Raw genomic sequence first — 13,726 nt, forward strand, 5'->3', positions numbered from 1 at the left:
TCAGACGTAAGAGGAGCACACGGCCTCACCTGCAGCCTGCCAGCAGGAAAGCAACGTGAATTCCCCAGCCCAGAGACAAGGAGGAGGTGGGAGAACTCTGCCCAGGGCTCAAATTCTGCTCCCAAAACCCCTGGTTAAGGCAAGAAGCTTCATCCACCATTACCACAGCTCAGTGCTTAGCAAACAACTCATTTCTGTTGTTTGTGAGCCCTCGGCTCCACATCCAGGGTTCCTTTCAGTCCTGAGCACTTCACACAGCCATGGAGCAGAGCCAGGTAACAATACCTAAAATTTATTAACACAGAATGCACTGCTGGCAGCTGTGCAGAGCTCAGTCTGTGTCCCAGCCCAGCCAAGCTGCCAGCCACCAAACAGCAGGGAGAACACGAGACATAAAACAGCCTGCCAGCTTTCTCCAAAGAGAGAACCTGCCCTGAAATCTGCCAGAGGGAGCTGCAGCACATGGTCCAAATGTCTCAGGGCTGCGGTCCCTTCTGGTTTCTTGTGCCTTCTTTTTTTTTTTTTTTTAGAAAAAAAACCAAAAAACAAACAGAGATGAGAACACGAAAGCAAACAAACTCAGGCTGCCCTAGCTTCAAATTAAAAAGAGACAACGATTCTCATGCGTGGTTTAAAAGAGGACTGGGAGGAACAGGAGCAGAGAGAGAAGGCAGCCAAGGCCTACAGAGGAAACTGCTGCAACTACTGGTTGCGTCTCAAGAGGAAAGTGGGGAAAGATGGACCCATACACCCTGCACACGCTCACCCACACACCCACCCAGGGCAGCTGGTTATGCATCAGAGATGGAGAAGTTGTCCTCCTCCTGTGGTTTGCAGATCCAGCTGCCGTAGCCCATCTCCTCCAGCGCACCGAAGAAGCACTGCTTGGCTTGCTGGTACTGCACGGCTGCTTCCTTTGCTTCTGAGTACACCGAGAGCTTCTGCAGCTCTTTGCAATCAGTCTTGGCACATAACTGGCGGAACAGGGCAAAGGTTTTCCTCTTGGAAACACGAGACACCTCCAGCTTCGGGCTGAGAAGGAAGAAAAAGGCAACGGCGAAAGACATGACACAGAGAAGCCGACAGGAGCACGGGACTCGGGACAACCCTGTGGCAGAGGCCCATGAGATCCCCCGGGGCTCTGCTGCAGAGCCTGGGCACAATCTGTTCTGCTTCAAGAGCTCTGCATCGAGTCAGCTTGAAATCCCCCTCCCCACAGCAGATACTGCAATGCTTGCTGTAAGAATACAACTGACCCCATCTCCCCGGCCAGAAAAGCAGCATCAGGAAAAGCTCTCCTTACCCGTCTACTTTCCCTTTTGTGCCATCCAACACTTCCACTTTGCTTTCATCAGCAAGGCACCAGTTCACTGAAGACTCCTTTGTCTTGCCCGTCTGCCTGGCGGAGTCGTACACGCTGACTCGTCCAACCTGCAGCCACAGAGGGAAGGGGGGGGTTCCCAACACCATGAGATGGGGGTAAGAGGGTGACCTGGGCACACAGCAGCCACCAGCCCTGCACTCAGCTACGGCCTTTGCTTTCCATCCCTGATGCTCAGTGCTCTGCGTGTTAAAACCTCAGCTACCCCACGCTGAAGGTCCTCCACTGGTGCTCCTTTCGGGAGGCGGTGGTGCTGGGTCTGATCTCACCTGAGAGAAGTGAAATCTGAGGAGTTTCCAACCCTTGCACTCAGCTCAGCCGAATTCCTGAGGTGAAGAAGCCACTATTTGCTGCTAAAATGAAGGCTAGGAGAGTAACCTCGGTCTGCATCTCCCCAGGAAGCCATGGACACAGGGAGATGGGACGCACTGCTCTACCGGCCACCAGCTGACACCCCTACAGGGACCTCAGTGAGAATGAAGGGCTGAGGTGGAAGAGAAGATGGGAACACAGAGAGGAGCACAGACCTTTGGGTGGTTGATACAATACGGAGCCTGGAGCCTCTTCTGCAGCACATCCCCATCCCTCACCATGCGGCAGCAGATTGCTCTTGTCAGGTGGCCCTGGCTGTACAGGTAACCTATGAAGGCACAAATGAAGGCATCAGAGAACAACGCAGGTAACAGACGAGCCCTGAGAACGACAGCATTAAAAGCTGGCAGCCACGGGGATCAGCAGCAGCGAGTTCACTGCTGCACACCCCTAGGTGGAAGCTTATGGTTTGTATGCGCCCTTAGCGACGCAAGCTTTGTCTCACCCTCACAAGCACCTTCTAAAATCAAGAATCCTGGAGGAAAACCTCACACCACCCACTACCTCCAACCCGCAAACTCCAAAACGGAGCAGCTCTGCCAACATTGACGTTTCAGTCTCTTACTCCTGCAGTCTCCACATTGGGAGGGGGGGTTACTCGGCGCTGCAGCTCGCTCCACAGCCGTCCCAACCCAGACAGGGACGATGAGACTCATACCAAGAGTAACAGAGCTGAGGTACACCGGCTCGATGAAGTGTGACAGCAGTGCTCCTTGCAAGCCCAGCACGTTCCAACGTAAGATTTTGTCACTGCAGGACATGGTGCGCAACCTCTCCCCATGCTGGATCCCATCCCACGTCGGCACAATGTCACTCGACTCCACAGGAATGGTGCCTTCCCCTGTGTGAGCAAGGAAAGCTCTCCTGTCAGGACTCAGACACTCGTTCCCTTTGTTTCTCGCCTGCTTCAAATCCCACCACGGCACCCCAGAAAGCGAGGGAAGGAAGCCTGGAGCTCCAGGATGGCTCAGAACGGAGGACTGCAGCTACCCAGCATACAGGGAGCAAACTGCACTCACCATTCTCCACCTTGGTCCGCAGCTTGCCTTGTTTGGGGTTCTCAAAGAGGGGTTGATGCTCTGCCCGCCCCTCCACGCTCGCCTGGTCGCTGCAGGACTTATCAAAGAGAGCTCCATCTCCACAAGGTGCTGTGCTAGAAGTGAAATGCTCCTCAGGTTACAGCCGGGTCACAGAGAGCTGCCAGGGCTGGAGGTGCTGCACTGCTCACCCCCTGCATCAGCCCACACCAACCTGATGTAGAGGTGGAAGGTGATGTTGCTTTTTATTTTGAGTCTCCTCCCTCCCGCTGGCTCAAAAATGCTCTCTTCTGGAGAAGGTTTACAGGGGTCGTACTTCATCAGCTCACTATAGAGAAACCTGAGAACAGGAACAACGCATCAAAAGGGGCTTTGCTCCTCAAGACAAAATGCACATCGATCCACACACTGCCCAGGCCCTGGACAAGCAGGGTCCCAAGCTCTGCCTCCATCAAACCAAGGACAGAAGCCAATGAATGGCACGTGACACCATAGAGAGGCATGGAACAGAGCAGATTTCCAACCAAGCAGCTGACAGGCAATAACAAATACGCGTTGTGTTGGGTAAGCAGATAGAAGCACTGGCAGAGGAGAGAAAGGAGGCTGGCTGGCTCAGCTCTGCTGTTTGTATACATCTGATCTGAGCGTGAAGAAGACTTCAAGGTTGTTAACCCAGCACCTTTAGTCAGCACCGAGTCTGCACGCAGAGTAAAGAGCCCCAGAGGCAGCTGAACACGAGCAGCATTATCAGCACGAGCCCACGATCTGTTTACATTGACTGGGTCTTTCATGGCTGCTGCTGGCCGGGAGCAGAGGAAAACCCTGAGGTCTCCAACACACCGTCAAGGACTGAAGAACAACTGCAGCTTCACAGAGACCCCTCAAGAAGAGCGCGTGCAGGAGAGGGGAAGCTGACTGCTGTCATCTCTGACAGGCTCTGCTGTGCCAGAGCAGCCCAGCAGCTACAGCTGTCAAGATTAATAGCTCAGACAGACGGTAAGCAAGAGTGCAGCCCTCTGATTTCACAGCCTGCTGAGGGCCGACCCTCAACACCTTCCAGAGCTGAGGATGGCACAGAGGGCACACGACAGCTTTACAACAGCAGCTTGCTTTGCTGCTGCTCATAACTGGGAGGGCAGGCAATTATCGAGGCTCGCCCAATCGCGCCTCACTTCGGCTCTCGAGAAGCTCTGAATGCTTTTACAGATAAGAGAACAATCGGGCAGTTTGGTTTGGGAAAAAGCTCTCCCAGCTGATGCAAAGGGATTTGTCACTTATCAGCAAACGCCTTCTGCACCCACAAGTTCCACCAAAGGATCCGGGCTGCAAAATCCCCCCCGCACTGCCTGGAAGTGCTGTGCTCAGACCAGAGCCGTGCTTTGCGTGCTCTGCACCACGCTTTTCTTTTCAGTGCAGCAGAAGAGGCCCTCAGGCTCTTGGCAAGTCTCCAGTTTGGTCCTAATTTGGGTACAGTTCAGGCGTGGCCCTTCCTTATCACAAATAACATCCCTCTTTTTAACAGCACCATGGGTAAACTGGTGTTAAAGCAGTGCAGGAACCGCCGCGGCTACAGCCCTTAGCAGGCACAGCCCTGGGCTTCCCCCCTTCTCACCTCACAAAGCCTCTGCGAGAAATGATTTCTGCATGGCAGTCGTTCACTGTCTCCCCCTTCAAGCTCAGCTCTTCTCCTTTCACACACCGATTACCTGAGGGGAAAAATAAGAGAGAAACGGAAGGCTTGTCTCGCTCAAAGCCACGACAAGAGCCTTGCAGAAAGATTTCATCGCACCAAGTTTTACTTCCCTGGGCTCCTGAGCAGCACCTACCTCCCAGGTGATCACCTTGACCCAGGGAGGAAAAGAAGGGACAGAGAGCCCACACTGCTCCACGGACAGCAGAGACTCTGACTGCCACACTTTTAGGGCAGCGTCCCTCCAAGCCTCAGCGCTTTTCAGCTGTGACTAAGAGGGGAACCTGCGCTATCTGAAGGAGCCCACGCTCCGATGCACACAGCAGCACACAGCAACGCAAGCAAAGATTAAGAGCAACACAGCTGGAGGTGTGATCACTTTGTTCTTTCTCTCCACCTAAATCACTTGTGACACCATGTGAGCCCTGGGAGCGTTGCTTGCCCTTCTGAAGCCTCCAGCAGCAGCCGTTCCCTGCTTGGAGCTGATGGGGAACCCAGTGGGGGACTCAGAGCACAGCTCGTGCTGGAAGCAGCCCATACCTGTCCCGATGCTGACCACCACTCCCAAGTCCTGGTCTCCCTTCCGCATGATGATGGCAGCCAGGATCTTCCTCCCAAGCAGGCTGTGCTGGATGCAAGCAGTCAGAGCGTTGAAGCGCTGGTGGCTCAGCATGGCCATCTGGTCGTGGAGGGTGCTGCCCCTCACTGGGAGCTGCAGGGCAGGGAAGAAAAGAGCTCAGGCAGCAGCTAACCCAAAACACAGCTAAGCAAGCAGAAGGCAGGAACGCACAGAACACGGACTGCAGGCAGAGCCATTCAGGGCTGAACACATGGAGGGCTGGGGGGATCTTTGGGGTATTTCTGGGAAAGCCTCTCCAGCGCTCCGAGCTCTGCTCCAAGCACATCATTAGCTGCAGCAAGCTGCCTGCCTGGCAGAGCTAAACGAGCTGAGGGACGGCCTCCTGAGACTGCCAGGGGGAACCCCAGTGCAAAGCAGCAAAACCCAGCCTCGTCTGTTTTCCCAGGGACTCAGCCAAGGATCTCTGCGGCTGGCTTTGCAGGAATTCCTCCTCTGGCTGCTTGGTAGGAGACTGCACCTGCAACTGCCTCCTCTATCACCGCCCCCCACCACATCCTCCCTGATGGATTTGCTATTTAGAGCCACAGCTGCCCAAATGGGAATGCAGCTTTGGAGAGATCACCAAACTCAAAGTGAGATTTCAGGTTTGGGATTTCCATCCTGACTCAGCCAGAGCTCCACTTGTGTCTGATGCTCTTTCCGAGCTGATGTAATTTTCAGTCTAGTATGAAGGCATTCGGAATGGATTCTTTCCTTTTTTTTTTTTTTTAAATCAGAATAAAAATGAAAGCATTCCTGTACCACCACAGGAACACACTTCAGCAGCTCATGGAAGTATCAGAGCATAACGAAGCCCTGAAGCAGACACCAGAAGGAGCGAAGAGCGTGGCTGCGCCCTGGGGAAATATGCAGCCCGTTTTAGCAGAGCCTCAGCTCATCTACACCTTCAGAGAACAACCATCTGGGGCATTTTTCTGCCGGGCTGAGCAGCAGCAGAGACAGAGGGCAACAAAAGCAGAGCCAGCCTTAGAGCTGGACGTTACCTCTGTGACGCTCATCCCTCCCAGGCGCTCTGCTTTCTCCGTTTCGCCGATCAGAACGCGGAGCGCTGCGTCAGCTGCCTCCTGCTTGCCCTGCTTCTTACTGTGTGCAGTTACAGCTGGGAACCAGCGGCCTCCAACCTTCGCCTGATAGACAAACCTGTAAAGACAGCAGAGCACTTGAGAGCTGAAGAAACCCTTTGGTTTCAGCCTGGTTTTGAATCTCTCAGCGCAGAGAAGAGCAGAGTGCAGGCGGTGGATCCTCAGCAGGTCCGGCAGAGGCAGCAGCACAGCCTGTTGTCATCTCAAAGCACACGATGGATTTTACATTCTCTACTCCAGGACAACAGCAACAAGGCAAGATTTCCACCCGGAGAGACGCAGCCACTTACTTTGGATCATGGGGAGGTCCTGTCTGGTCAATGAGCTTGAACTCTGCAGCAAAGCCATTGGAGCGGGCGTATTCCAGCAGGCCGCTGACCGGATTGACGTTGAGGTATTTGATGAGCTCCCCAACACCCTTTGCTTTCACTGCTTTGGGTTCATCAGGAACGACCACCTGCAGAGCACAGCTGTGTTCACCCTGGGGCTTCGCAACGGGCTGGAAGACAGTTGGACAGGACAGGGCTGTTAAGCACCAACGGCACTGCAGGCTTCTGCAAAGCCCTACCAGAGTCACAACGTGACCTCGTGGGGTGAAATGCAAGCCATAAAGGGGGAATGCGACACAACAAAACAGCTGGGTGTCACAAAGAAGCTCCCTGTACCTGTTCAGGTGGGACACGTGGCGCCGACTCTCCAGAAAGAATCTTCACAGCAACCTCTGCTGCCATTTGCTTTGCTCCCTTCTTGCTGTTTCCTACCACAGCAGGGAAAATTTGGTCACCCATTTTCACACAGTAGCTGAACCTGACAGGACATCATAGCATACGAAGAGCGTTAAGCACACACATCTCAGTCTGCTTATTATCCCTTTCTCCCTGTTCAACTTTAAATCCTTCTGCATTATCTCCAGTTTGAATCTACCACCACGGCCTCAAGCTGGAAATCCCAGAGCAGTGCTACCAGGTAGGGCACAGGACTAGAAGCTGTTCTTGGTACAGCAGAGCATCCCTGCTCTGAGAAAAGGCATTCTTTTAGTTTCCTTCTGGAGACAGACGTCGTGGAGGAGCCATGCCCAGACTCCTCAGTAACAGGTCAGCTCAGGAGGAGCACAGGAGCGCTCTGAACAGCAAGGTGTTAAGGGAAGGAAGGGCCTCCATCCTCCCCAGGGCTGACAGCAGCACGCCGTACCTGGGATCGTGAGATGGGCCATCCTGAGACAGCAGCAGGAATTCAATCGTGTTCCCAGACTTCTGCCCATACTCCATCAGCACGCTGATGGGGTGCTTCCCAGGGAGCAGGTTCAGCTGAGCCGGAGCAGGCGACAGATCTGGCTCTGAATGCGAAGACTGCAACGAGAAGATTGAGGAGATGGGTTTCACAACGAGCAACGTTTGACCAAACTCAAAAAGAAGATGACAAGATTCACCTGTTCCAGCTCAGAGCTGTCAGACACAAATGGTATTTCACTGTTCAGTCCGTCAGTGTATCCATTCTCTGCTTCCTGCATCAGGATCTTCATGGCATTAGCTGCTGCCTCCTGTTTAGCAAGTTTTTTGCTCCCTGCTTCTGCTGGTGGGAATGGGCGCCCATTAATCAATGCCTGGAACTTAAACCTTTGAAAGAAAACCAAGAGACAAAAATCAGCAGGGTCAATCAAGAGGCAAAGCCGTGGTGCTCTCACTGCAAGTGTTTGCTCTTGGAAGCCGATGAGAGCGAGCAGGCAGCTCCAGGCTGAGAGCAAACCTTTGCTGCCATGAGCAGAAAGGAGAGCTCTGTGTGTATCTCACTTCACAGCATCCTCCAGAGCTGCTTAGGAGAGATGCAGCAGCTCTAGATTTCGTTCTGCAAGAAAGGGACGAGCTGCCTTGTTCTGCAAGCCACAGAGACAGCTGGAAAGATGCAACAACCCCTTGCAAAGAGCAGCTCGGCCGCATCCTATCGGATGCCCCATCCCTGCAGGCATTCAAAGCCAGGCTGGAGGTGGCTCTGGGCAGCCCGGTCTGCTGGTTGGTGACCCTGCAACGCTGAAACAAGATGAGCATTGTGGGTTTTTTTTTAACCCAGGCCATTCTATGACTCTATGATCCCCTGCGCAGGGAAGCAGGAAGTCTGAGAGCAGCCCACGCTGCTCTGCCTGCACCTCATCTGGGCTCTTCTGTCCCTCTGGCACTTTCCTTGAATGCCAGCAGTGCTGTGAGCCACCCAGTGCATCCACAGCAGCTCAGGAGGGGCTGCCTCACAGACACCTCTCATGTTTGGTTGCTTTTCCAGCTACGCAGCTCCTCTCCTGCTCTCCAGCCCTGTGCACAGGAAACTCGCTTCCAGAAAAAAAACAAGGGGTCACACGGGATCCGGAGATGGGCTGAATCATAGAACCACCAAGGTTGGAAAAGACCTCCAAGCTCCCCCAGTCCAACCGTTCCCCCATCACCAACAGCTCCCACTGAACCACGTCCCTCAACACCACATCCAGCCTTTCCTTCAACACCCCCAGGCTCGGTGCCTCCCCCACCTCCCTGGGCATCCATTGCAGTGCTGCCCACCTTTCTGAACAGTAACACTTCCTCATGTCCAGCCTGAATCTCCCCTGCCGTGGCTTGAAGCCGTTCCCTCTGCTCCTATCCCTGATGACACCAGAGCAGAGGCCGACCCCCAGCTCCCTGCAGCCTCCCTTCAGCAGCCATAGAGAGCAATGAGGTCCCCCCTGAGCTCCTCTTCTCCATGCTGAACATTCCCAGCTCCTTCAGCCTCTCCTCCTCAGCCCTGTGCTCCAGACCCCTCACCATTTCATTGCCCTCCTTTGAACGCGTTCCAGGCCCTCAATGTCTTTCTTGCAGTGAGGGGCCCAAAACTGGACACAGCACTCGAGGTGCGGCCTCACCAGTGCTGAATATAGGAGAGATGGATCCATTCCATCTCCCCTTACAAAAAAGACCTGGGACTCTGCCTTCAGAAATTAGGCCAATTTTCCTGTCTAGCGAGTCTATTGACGTGTTCCAGTGTGGCACATACACACTTTTCACCATCTCGCTCAGGAACAGCCACAATTCAGCAGTCGAGGTGGGACCCCAGAGACTGACTCCACACAGCACAGCATCGTGCTGCACTCTGACCTTCCACACCACAGAGACACCACGGGTGGGTTCACCTCATTTAACCCAAACTCGCTGCTCTCAGCTGCTTTGTTTGGGGCTTCCTTCGTGCCTGCATCTGGATAAGTCAGAGGTACCCCAGAAATGCCAGTTTTACTCTCTCAATATAACCAAAATTGAAAGCCAAGGGACCAAATCAGACAGGGCATTTAGCAGAAGAGATGAATTCTACCTCTGTGTGGGGTTACCACAGCAAAGCTGGGGTTAAAACGTAGCCTAGCTGATTCGTGCTTAAATACAGAAATGAATCAGCCCAAACCACAGCAAACATCAACAAGAAGCCTTTTGGGACAACACCAGAGCGAAGCTGCTTGAAGTTAGCTGAAACAAAAAGAGCTCAGGGATGTCAGGAAGCATTCTTACCGTGGCTCGTGAGAGGGCCCACTCTGCTCCAGCATGGTGAACTCACAGTGCTGGTAGGTAAACTGGGAGTACTCGGTGAGGCCACTCACTGGGTTCTTCTCCTGGCACGCCAGCAGCTTCTCCACGGGCGTGCATGGGAAGACAGTGTTAAACTGAGCGGCGTAGCTGGGGGAAGACTGGGAGTGCATGATGGATTCTGACCCGTCCGACTGCTTGGTGATAGTGTTCAGATAATCTGGGATATCATCCGAAGCCCACCTGCCGTTTTCAGAGCTATCGTAGCTGCTGAAGCCAGAAAATAAGGGCTTGGAGTCCTCAGGCGTGGCTGCTTCCCTGCCAGCAGCATCGCTCCGAACGCTTTGCTCTGACGGCTGCTGCCCATCTCCCATGCTTTGCTCCGCTGTTGTCGTTGCTGGTGAAGCTGCAGCCACCTCCTGCAGAGCTGGAGGCACAGGAGGAGGCTGCACAGCCGGCTCTGGCGCAGGATCTGCTGGTGCTGCAGTGGCCTTCAGCCTCATCTCCATCCGCTCACGCTTCCTGCTCGTCAGGGACCATCGCGGAGGGCTGGAGTTCTGCTTGCGGACATCTCCCAGCTTCTCCAAAGCACTGAGAAAGGAATTCACATCCTTTGCTCTGGAAAATCCAATATTTCTGGCAAGGTTGATGGCCGTCGTGTCCGCCACGCTGAACAAGAAGTTGCAGATTTTGTCCTTGGTCTCAGCCATGGTGGGATTGGGGTCTCTCCTACAAGCTGCACTCCTCTCCTCTCTGCTCTCAGGAGCTGGGTCTGTGCTCCCCACCCCGTGCTCAGGAGGGTTTCCTTCTCCCTCCGTGTTTGGGTTGGCAATCCTCCACAGCGGCGGTGTCCCAACAATCCTGTGCACTTTGCCTTCCCTGAGGAGCTGATACAAAACACGATTGACCTCCTTCTTTTGAGTTTTAAGCTTACGTACAAGATCGTGAACCGTACGAGTCTCTCCCTCCCGGAGCTGCCCTAAAATACTCAGAATTTCTTGTTCCAAGCTCTGCCCAGCAAGAGACAGTCTCTGTAAATTCAGTCTGATGGCAGACGAATCTCTTTGCAAGTCCTGCTGAGGGTGATAATGAGGGAAGGGACGATGTGGGGGTGTTTCTACCTGCTGCTTGCTGGAGAACTTATGCCATCCTGCTTTGCCACGGCCGCCCTGCTCTCTCCCTGCAGGAGCAGCAGCCTGCCATCCTCCAGCACGCAGCTTGCTGTACGACTGCGGTCTCTGAATTAAGCAGACATCACCATCCTGCTCTGCTAGGTGCCAAGAGGATTCCCAATTCGTTTTCTGTGAGGTCTGGGGGCAGTTAAAGAAAGCTGGGCGAGTGTTGGAGCAGTTATGCTTTGCTCGGGTGAGGTGTGAGCCTTTGCCTCGAGCAGTGCCTCTGCTCATAGCGCACTGCTTGAGCACACGTTTGTGTCCAGGCTGCCTGCACACCAGGAGCAGCGATTCTCTCCAGTTCTCAGTGGATACCTGCTGGGAAGACACACAAAAAAAGAACCCAATTAAAAACCCAATCGCACAGTTATACGCTTCCAGAGGTGCAGTCTGAACAGCCTCCATTCTACTGAGACATGCATCCCGCCAAGCCTTCCTGCTTTCCACTGACATTAAATTATTCATGTGAGCACAACTGGCAAATTGCACCTGCCCAGGTCAGAACCCAGCAGCCAGGAACCCTGGCTGAGGTTAACAAGAAGACAGCTTTAAAAGAAAGCGATACACTGCTCTCATTGGGCTGAACATCAACCCAGCTGCACAGGCTGTCTGAGTTTTGGTGATACCTTCTGGCACCACTGGGTGATTCCAAGCCACGAGCAAGTTTCACTTCTGTGTCCGCAGGGAGGCAAGAATCTCAAGTCTGCTTTTTGCAGCTTGAGAGGCAGAGGGAGGAGGTGAGGCAGCTCAACGTGGCACAGAACAGAGCTGCAAGAGCCTCACGGAGGATTTAAGATTTGCAGCTGAAGTCCGAAACCCCAAATTCCCCCTTAGTTTGTGGACTGCACACGACCTACAGAGGTAAAGCATCACACTGCAGAAGTAAAGCGATATCCTACAGAGAAATCGGATAGGTGAGCACTTTGTAATGCCATGAAGGTGCTTTGCGATGGCAGCCCGAGTTTCACTCGCACCCTGAGGGCTGTGCCAACCCCTGGGCTGCAGCTCTGAGCTTTTAAAGTGTTGCTTAAAGAGAAGCAGTCACACATAGGGCATATCATAGCCCTCCTACACGCAGCAACGCATAATTTCTGTTGGGCTCCTTCCCTGGTACCCCCACATCACCCAGCATTGGAAAACTCTTTGCAAAGGAAGCCCTCCGACTTCCCAAAGTGCTGCAGCACTGAAGGGTGATGCGACAGAGAGAAAAGGAGGAGGAATGCCCCATCCCTGGAGGCATTCATGGCCAGGTTGGATGTGGCTCTGGGCAGCTTGGTGTGGTGGTTGGAGACCCTGCACACAGCAGGGGGTTGGAACTGATGGTCACTGTGGTCCTTTTCAACCCAGGCCATTCTAGGATTGCATGGATGGATGGGGGGAGATGGATGGGTCCTTCTTTTCTTGGCTGCTCCTTTTCTTGGAGGAGAAAAGGCTCTGGATAGACCTCATTACAGCCTTCCAGTACTCCCATTCCTGGAGGCATTCATGGCCAGGCTGGATGAGGCTCTGGGCAGCCTGGTCTGGTGTTTGGAGACCCTGCACACAGCAGGGGGTTGGAATGGATGGTCATTGTGGTCCTCTGCAACCCAGGCCATTCTATGAGTCCGTGATTCTATGGCTTCTTATGGCACTCTGTGGATCCTCTGAGCAGCCTGGTCTGGTGGTTTGTGACCCTGCACATAGCAGGGGGTTGAAACGAGATGAGCATTGTGGTCCTTTTTAACCCAGGCCACTCTAGGATTCTATGATGATTCTATGATTATGGTACCCTATGGATCCCTTATGGCACCCTATGGGTTCTCTGGGCAGCCTGGGCTGGTGTTGGTGACCCTGCCCACAGCAGAGGGTTGGAGCTGATGATCATTGTGCTCCTTTTCAACCCAGGCCGTTCTACGATCGGTTCTATGAAAGAAGGGAGGCTGCACACGGAGTGCTCGGTTCCCAAAGCAGCAGAGCACGTTCAGCTCACTGCTCCTTAATCACACCGAGCACCGACTCCGGCCTTGTTCCCAAAACGCGGCTCCTTTCGCTTCAAAGAAGCACCGAGCGTCGGGGGGCAGCGCTTCCCGTCACGCGTTACCTGCGCTCCGGTCTGCGTCCGGACGGCCAAACCGAATCGCCGGAGGCGGTACCGGTCCCGGGGAACCCCGTAAGATGGCTGCCGATCCTTTCGCTTTCGGTTCCGTCCCCGCAACCGTTCTCTCCGCCCCGCCCGGGGGCGGGCAGCGCTGGAACGCGGCGCCGTGCCCGAAACTGTTGGGGAGGAGGGGAAAGGAGGAGCGCGGCCGTGCTGGAGGCGGCGCGGAGCAGCGGACCCGGGGAGGGGTTCCGGTCCGGTCCCGGAACCACCGTGCGCGTCTCCGAGCGCCGCCGCGGCCACGAGACGAAAATTCTCTTTATCCTCCGTGTTCACGCACCGCGGAGGCACAGCCCCGCATCCCGCCGTCCCGTCCCCATGCCCCCACCGCCCACCACAGAGCTCCGGGTGCCTCCCGGTACGCCGTGCCCTGCCCCCCCCGCCCCCTTCCCGCTCCTTACCGCCGCCGCCGGCGCCGCTGAGGGCGCGCCATGATGACGTCATCGATCTACGCCGCGCGGCATCGCAGCCGCCATCTTCCTTCAGGGCACGGCGCGAAGGCCGCATTCGGGCAGGGCAACGCATGGCGGTGGTGGGGCTGCCTAGGCCGCTTCCATACGGAGGACACCGCTCCGATCCCCGGATCCTCCATTCCCCACCCCCGGGCGCCGCTTGTCGCTGTGGGCGCGGCCGCTCGAGGCCTCACTCTACATGTGCCTGCTACTGCGCATGCGCCCTGTGA

General features: G+C 54.8%; 1 protein-coding gene across 3 annotated transcripts; it reads right to left on the reverse strand.

The window, feature by feature from the left end:
* Positions 1–276: 276 nt before the first annotated feature.
* On the reverse strand, positions 277–13,346 carry LOC122169931 (double-stranded RNA-specific adenosine deaminase-like). 3 transcript variants are annotated; one of them, XM_042836458.1, is made up of 15 exons: positions 12,988–13,346; positions 9,721–11,222; positions 7,632–7,818; positions 7,394–7,551; positions 6,868–7,009; positions 6,493–6,701; positions 6,104–6,260; positions 5,021–5,192; positions 4,403–4,496; positions 3,005–3,130; positions 2,773–2,906; positions 2,412–2,594; positions 1,909–2,021; positions 1,304–1,431; positions 277–1,032 (listed from the first exon to the last, which is right to left on the reverse strand). In XM_042836458.1, the coding sequence occupies exons 2-15, from the start codon at positions 11,139–11,141 to the stop codon at positions 792–794; spliced, it is 3,465 nt and encodes a 1,154-aa protein (XP_042692392.1). In that variant the 5' UTR covers positions 11,142–11,222; positions 12,988–13,346; the 3' UTR covers positions 277–791. The 3 variants fall into 3 exon arrangements, with proteins under 3 accessions (XP_042692392.1, XP_042692391.1, XP_042692390.1); XM_042836457.1 differs by having other exon boundaries at positions 9,721–11,225; XM_042836456.1 differs by having other exon boundaries at positions 6,493–6,659; positions 12,988–13,164.
* Between the last annotated feature and the right edge of the window lie 380 nt (positions 13,347–13,726).

This window comes from Centrocercus urophasianus, unplaced genomic scaffold (genome assembly GCF_019232065.1).
Source record: "Centrocercus urophasianus isolate 14NV4802_14NV808 unplaced genomic scaffold, USGS_Curo_1.0 seq_607, whole genome shotgun sequence".
Lineage (NCBI taxonomy): Eukaryota > Metazoa > Chordata > Aves > Galliformes > Phasianidae > Centrocercus > Centrocercus urophasianus.